This window comes from Berghia stephanieae, chromosome 2, assembly GCF_034508935.2.
Source record: "Berghia stephanieae isolate SIO BIC M18660-M18661 chromosome 2, UCSD_Bste_1.3, whole genome shotgun sequence".
In the NCBI taxonomy this organism is placed as follows: Eukaryota; Metazoa; Mollusca; class Gastropoda; order Nudibranchia; family Aeolidiidae; genus Berghia; species Berghia stephanieae.
The window spans coordinates 12066160-12073659 of NC_088361.1; the positions used below are offsets into that span (position 1 = coordinate 12066160).

Below are 7500 nucleotides of genomic sequence, written 5' to 3' on the forward strand. Positions count from 1 at the left end.
TTTTGTGACCACCAAAGAAAACAAATTGTGAGTTATATTCAATAGTTTTGCCCAGAATATCCAGGAGCAAATTTGCAACTGAAAAAATAAAGAAGAACAAAGAAACATACAGGTGGGCACATGTCTTCTTGGGACTTGAAAAATATGCATATGATATGTTGGTTTTGTTTTTGTTTTGAAGGGTTTTACGACGGTCGCTTGCGACACATTTTGGTCATTTCAGAACAATGGAAGCAAAACAAATTATGGAGAAAAAAAAAACAAAAACAAACAAAACAACAAAACAATCATTTTACTCATCCCCAAGGAAATTTTTTCTTTAGGCGCGGCAGGGCAGGTAGTGAAACTCAGTGCCTTTCGGACACAAAGCAAATACCATACCGCTGAGCCACGCTGCCCTATAAATTGAGGTCAGTTGGACCTAACGGCTTCAACTCTCTCCTTACCGAACATTTTCAGGAATTTCCCCAAAACGTCACCTTCAACCAACACAACAATATTTTCTTTTCATTCAAATACAAAGTACTAAGTTCATGCAAAACGCTCTTTGTTTCAGCAAAATTATCTCCAAAGCACAGTGTTCAATTCTTATAATTATAACTAAGCTTATAACAAGCATTAAAAAAAAATCCTGTGATGTACCAAAAAAACAAACAAAAAAAAAAAAAACAACAAAAAGCAAAAAAAAAAAAAAAAAAAAACCCACAAAAAACCCCAACAAAACAAAACAAAAAAAAAAAAAAAACAAAAAACAAAAAAAAAAAAAACAAAAAAAAAAAAAAAACATAAAAAAACCAAAAAAAAAAAAACCAAACAAACAAAAAACAAACAAAACAACAAAATCAGACCGACAAAAATGTTGGTTGTATTATAACGAATGTAACCATTTCCCTCTTGTTGATATGGAGAGGGTTAAGATGTGAACACTTTAAAAAATAAATAAAAATCAATTTAAAAAATGACACAAACGATCAAAGTGGAAACTAAGAATACCTGTATCCGGCCGTTCTGGCAATACAGGTGGCCCCGTTCTGACAGTAATTGTAACCCTCTTTACAGAATGGGATGGAATTCTCACACCATTTACCTGGGAAAAAAAAAGAGAAAAAATATATAAATAAATGAATAAAAGAAATAGAATAAATGAAAAAGAAAACACAAGATAAAAAAAATTAAGAGAATATTTTTAGTATAAAAGAAAAAAAAATGAAGTAGTTACTCATCTATAGCGATATATGCTGAAACCTCCAACTCCAATCAGATTGGAACCAGTATTAAGACCTCACACTTTGTTCTCATTGCTCATTTATTTACTCAGTAGTAAACAAATATGAATATAGAAAGACGATAGAGATAATCGATAGGTCTTCTCTTGTTTCACATATTTTCCTACAAGAGAAACCTACCAATTATCTCTGTCGTCTGTCTGGAATTCAGTTATGTATTTATTATTTTTTTTTGTTCGCTGAAGAAGGGTTTAGAGCCCGAAACTTTCCGTATTCGGTATTTTGTTCTTTTTTCAAGCTGTCATAGGTCGTATGCGCTTGGCTAAGAAGCTCACAACATTACCATCAGGAAATATGACGGACCAACACACAAAACTCTGTGTAACCATGAACTTTTATAGTCTGGATAATACATTTAAATGAGAATTACTCATAAATGTGGATGGCAAAAAAAACATAGTGACGTCAACTTCATTCTATCTATATTCATTTTTGTTTATATCACTTTTTACAGTCCACAGCTTCTAACAGCCTCGTATCACTTTTATTTACTCACCCGTGTATCCAATTTGGCATTTACAAGAGTACGACTCAATCTCATCAATGCATGTGGCGTTGTTCTGACAACTATTCCTGATGCAGTCATCTATGTTAGTCTCACATCGATCCCCTTCGAATCCCTTCAGACACTGGCATCTGGACACGTGATAATACAGTCGATGAAAATATTAAGAAAGAATAATGAATATTATGTTATGTTTGGAATATTGATGGTGATTTTTTTTTTAAATGCCCGTCCGCCGCGACATCATAATAAGATATCGTCGTCTAGGCATTCCACGAAGGAATATAGATAATTCATCAAACATGATGTCTGATGTCAACAGGAATCACCCATATTGTCCGAGTGAGCAAATTGGGGTTTAATAATCTTGCCAAAGAAAATAAAATGAAAGTGCCTGAAGTGGGGCTCGAACCCGGGATCTTCCGGGTCACAGTGCAATGCCTTAACCACTCGGCCACTTCGCACCCCCTTGAAGATTAATGAAATAAATAAATTAACAAAGTTTTTAGGGTCTATTCCAAGGGAAGACTGGTATAAGCCAGACGTCAGCCGCAGTGCAATGTCTCAAAGCGAGCTAGGGCTTCTTCTTCTTCTTTTTCATCATCATCATCATCATCATCATCATCATCATCATCATCATCATCATCATCATCATCATCATCATCATCATCATCAAAATCATCATCATCATTATCATTATCGTCATTATCTTCGTCTTCTTCTTCTTCATCATCGAAAATAAATGTATTTTGTCACTATATCTTGATTCTTGACGATAAATGCATTGCCATAAGGCAACTCTACACGTATGTGTTCTTATAAATAAATTAAAAAATTCTTTTATCGTGCACTGATATAAGAATATGGGGTACAGACTTTAAATTTCTAAAATTAGAATATTTCATGTGTATGATCCGATGTGTACTTCTTTGCAGGTCTGATGACCGAAATGGTTTTACAAAAATAATAGACTTTATTTAAGATAGTCTATTATAACAGAAATGTTAAATTTGGCCCATAATTGCTAAATAGGTCCTTCTAGGTCGGCCCAAATTTTACTTTCTCCCCCCCCCTTCTATCAATCTCAATCAATCAAAACAATACGACTAACCTAAATCTTCCGTGCTCCAAAACTTCACACTTTCCGCCATTGTTGCAAGGGTTGCCGAAGCAGGCGTCAATCTGTTGATCACAAACGTCGCCATGGAATCCAGGAGTGCACTCGCACTTGAAGTTTTTGAATTCCACTGTGTGACACTGGCCCCCGTTTTTACACGGCTTTGTCAGACAAATGTCGCATTTTTCAGCAACAATTGGGTCAGGGTCGTCTGAAACAGGAGAAGGAATGAGACATGAAGAATACCTTTTTTGTTTTCATCTGTTTTCAAGTAAGTAAGTTCAATCTTCTGCCCCTCTTTATATTCAAGGCATTCTTCTGTTTATGTTCCGAAGCGTAATTTGAGATCGAATGACTCGAAATTGTTAGGAAAGGCGAAAATAAATCTTAAGAGTTTTGGTGATAGTGATAGATCCCTTTCTAAAGTTGGCCCCACAATACTCTTCAACAGTCATGTCGTCACTTCCTTCGTAATGACGCATGCAACAAGATATGAAGTGAATAGAAAAGTGCCAGAAGACAATAGAGAATAAAAATTTTTTGCGGCGGTGGTGGGGTTTGAACCTGCGACCTTATTGGTACGACAACTCCGCCTGGCAGGTGAGAGCGTGGCTCTACCGTGTGAGCTATCCACGAACACAAAAATATTCGTTTCAAACTCAAAGTCATTACTAGATCCCTCTCTCACCTACTTCTTGAGACCGCCGATTCGTTCGTACACCACCATCGCGAATAATTTTGACCAGCAGTTAAGCTTAATAGCCAATATTCTCAACACAAACATATAACATAGAAACGATTGAGACATTGAGTATGCTCCGGTGTATGGGGTGAATTTTAATTCAGAAAAGTGAGTGGAGCAGGCACTTATGTTGGTAACAACAAGATATGAAGTGAATAGAAAAGTGCCAGAAGACAATAGAGAATAAAAATTTTTTCGCGGCGGTGGTGGGGTTTGAACCTGCGACCTTATTGGTACGACAACTCCGCCTGGCAGGTGAGAGCGTGGCTCTACCGTGTGAGCTATCCACGAACACAAAAATATTCGTTTCAAACTCAAAGTCATTACTAGATCCCTCTCTCACCTACTTCTTGAGACCGCCGATTCGTTCGTACACCACCATCGCGAATAATTTTGACCAGCAGTTAAGCTTAATAGCCAATATTCTCAACACAAACATATAACATAGAAACGATTGAGACATTGAGTATGCTCCGGTGTATGGGGTGAATTTTAATTCAGAAAAGTGAGTGGAGCAGGCACTTATGTTGGTAACAACAAGATATGAAGTGAATAGAAAAGTGCCAGAAGACAATAGAGAATAAAAATTTTTTCGCGGCGGTGGTGGGGTTTGAACCTGCGACCTTATTGGTACGACAACTCCGCCTGGCAGGTGAGAGCGTGGCTCTACCGTGTGAGCTATCCACGAACACAAAAATATTCGTTTCAAACTCAAAGTCATTACTAGATCCCTCTCTCACCTACTTCTTGAGACCGCCGATTCGTTCGTACACCACCATCGCGAATAATTTTGACCAGCAGTTAAGCTTAATAGCCAATATTCTCAACACAAACATATAACATAGAAACGATTGAGACATTGAGTATGCTCCGGTGTATGGGGTGAATTTAATTCAGAAAAGTGAGTGGAGCAGGCACTTATGTTGGTAACAACAAGATATGAAGTGAATAGAAAAGTGCCAGAAGACAATAGAGAATAAAAATTTTCGCGGCGGTGGTGGGGTTTGAACCTGCGACCTTATTGGTACGACAACTCCGCCTGGCAGGTGAGAGCGTGGCTCTACCGTGTGAGCTATCCACGAACACAAAAATATTCGTTTCAAACTCAAAGTCATTACTAGATCCCTCTCTCACCTACTTCTTGAGACCGCCGATTCGTTCGTAACACCACCATCGCGAATAATTTTGACCAGCAGTTAAGCTTAATAGCCAATATTCTCAACACAAACATATAACATAGAAACGATTGAGACATTGAGTATGCTCCGGTGTATGGGGTGAATTTTAATTCAGAAAAGTGAGTGGAGCAGGCACTTATGTTGGTAACAACAAGATATGAAGTGAATAGAAAAGTGCCAGAAGACAATAGAGAATAAAAATTTTTCGCGGCGGTGGTGGGTTTGAACCTGCGACCTTATTGGTACGACAACTCCGCCTGGCAGGTGAGAGCGTGGCTCTACCGTGTGAGCTATCCACGAACACAAAAATATTCGTTTCAAACTCAAAGTCATTACTAGATCCCTCTCTCACCTACTTCACCTGCCAGGCGGAGTTGTCGTACCAATAAGGTCGCAGGTTCAAACCCCACCACCGCCGCGAAAAATTTTTATTCTCTATTGTCTTCTGGCACTTTTCTATTCACTTCATATCTTGTTGTTACCAACATAAGTGCCTGCTCCACTCACTTTTCTGAATTAAAATTCACCCCATACACCGGAGCATACTCAATGTCTCAATCGTTTCTATGTTATATGTTTGTGTTGAGAATATTGGCTATTAAGCTTAACTGCTGGTCAAAATTATTCGCGATGGTGGTGTACGAACGAATCGGCGGTCTCAAGAAGTAGGTGAGAGAGGATCTAGTAATGACTTTGAGTTTGAAACGAATATTTTTGTGTTCGTGGATAGCTCACACGGTAGAGCCACGCTCTCACCTGCCAGGCGGAGTTGTCGTACCAATAAGGTCGCAGGTTCAAACCCCACCACCGCCGCGAAAAATTTTTATTCTCTATTGTCTTCTGGCACTTTTCTATTCACTTCATATCTTGTTGTTACCAACATAAGTGCCTGCTCCACTCACTTTTCTGAATTGTAATGACGCATGGTAATTAGTACTGCTCTAAACTATCGAGCATGCGACTCCTTATAATATTCTCCGACGAGCATATAGCATGTATCCAGAGGTAAAAAAATTGATCATGACTTGACTTTTACACATTCTGACACAAACTATAGAGTTCTCGCAGCATGAAGAATAAAAGTACAGATTTTCTTTGTTTAGAACCCGATGGCCCGTTGCGCGACTACACAGACTATTGGACCATTGAACTCTCTTCCCCAGTTCGTTAGAATATCTACAGTGTTCTTCAAGAACCGTCTTAAGACATTTCTTTTCACCAAATTAAATACTTTCTTTTGTGATTATGTGAGTTGTATCTTGTTCTACTTATAACTGCATCGATAAAATACTGTTGTATGAATTGTGATTAGACAAGTAGTAACATGTATTGTTTTTAAAGCCATCCCTGCCGTAAAGTGAGCTAAGGCGAGGAGGTGACTTGCTCAAGGCCTCACAACTCAGTAGGGGGAGTTGAAAGTTGGACTCGGTACCTTTTGAGTATGAGACAAAGTCCTTACCGGCTAAGCCTCATAACATAGAATTATACGACACAATTCGTTTAATCCCTAAACTACGAAACTGCATCTCATTCTCCCAGTATTATATTTTATGATTATCAAACCCATCCATTAAAAAAAAAATAGCAATGAGAGAATTAATAGCCCTTTATTGGAAAAAAAAGTTGGTAAGATATGTTTGTTTAGAGCAGACCTGCCAACTCAAAATTTAAAAAAAATATAATTTTTAGGAGACAAAAATGATAGTCGCTATAGTTAACTCTAAAAATCAAGAAGTTAACCTCATAAGGATTAAATAACACTTCAAAGTTCTCAAACTTATGTAGACTGGCATCAACTTTTATTTTCAATGTTCATTTCTGAGAGATGTCCATGACATTCTGAAATTCGAGCCAACCTTTCGCAATTCTACGAATTTTTCACAATAGTTGGCAAGTCTGGTTTAGAGTAAACTCGGACTCCTGGTAGTGATGTTATATATTTATGTAAAAGACTCACAGTTTCCGCCAGCCGGATATAATCTACCAACACCCAAAACTATGTGCAATCTTAAACATGTATAGTCTGATTGATATGATTTAGTGAGAACTGGCCATTAAAATGGCTGTCTAAAAACAATAACAAAGAGAGCTGAGTGACGTCAATTTCGTTCCTTCTATAAAGGGTAAAACTAACCGTTGCATTCAAAATAAGAGGACGGAGAGCTGAGGAGTAGCTTGGATTTCATCTTCTCTGGGCCGCTACACGACGCTATGCCAGGTTCGATGTAATCTGTTTTGATCCAATCTGACAACCATTTCAGTTTACAGTCACAGAATAGGGGGTTGCTGCCAAGGGCTCTGAATGAGGAGGGGTGAGGGGGGGGGGGGGGGAGATGGAAGCAAAACGTATAAATTAATTAGCTATAAATAATTTTTAAAAAAAGAAGAAAATCTATAAAATCTATATTATGCATTTTCACAAATCTCCCATGCTCAATGCGCTTCACAGAGCTATATTTATTCCCCAGGTATTGACATTTGCAACTATCATTCCCAACGTGAATTTAATTGCAGGTCTGATAACCAAAATTATTATGGGCTCATTATTGTGATTGAAATACTCTCAGATCAACGCCAAATGGTATCCATTCCAACAATGTGTTCGGTTATGAAACCTGCAAATATAGGGGCGTCGGTCTCTCCATTTCATTGAGTATAACTTATTTGTTGAG

At 37.9% G+C, this 7500-nt stretch overlaps 1 protein-coding gene across 3 annotated transcripts in view; it reads right to left on the minus strand.

The window, feature by feature from the left end:
• Positions 1 to 7500, minus strand: part of LOC144964328 (slit homolog 2 protein-like) — a 242125-nt gene that overhangs the window by 13201 nt on the left and 221424 nt on the right. For all 3 annotated transcript variants that reach the window (XM_078898435.1, XM_078898434.1, XM_078898433.1), the window contains exons 30-33: positions 6963 to 7126; positions 2903 to 3119; positions 1783 to 1922; positions 994 to 1087 (exon numbers count right to left, since the gene is read on the minus strand). In XM_078898435.1, coding sequence (XP_078754561.1) covers positions 994 to 1087; positions 1783 to 1922; positions 2903 to 3119; positions 6963 to 7126 — 615 coding nt within the window. The remainder of the gene's footprint in view (positions 1 to 993; positions 1088 to 1782; positions 1923 to 2902; positions 3120 to 6962; positions 7127 to 7500) is intronic.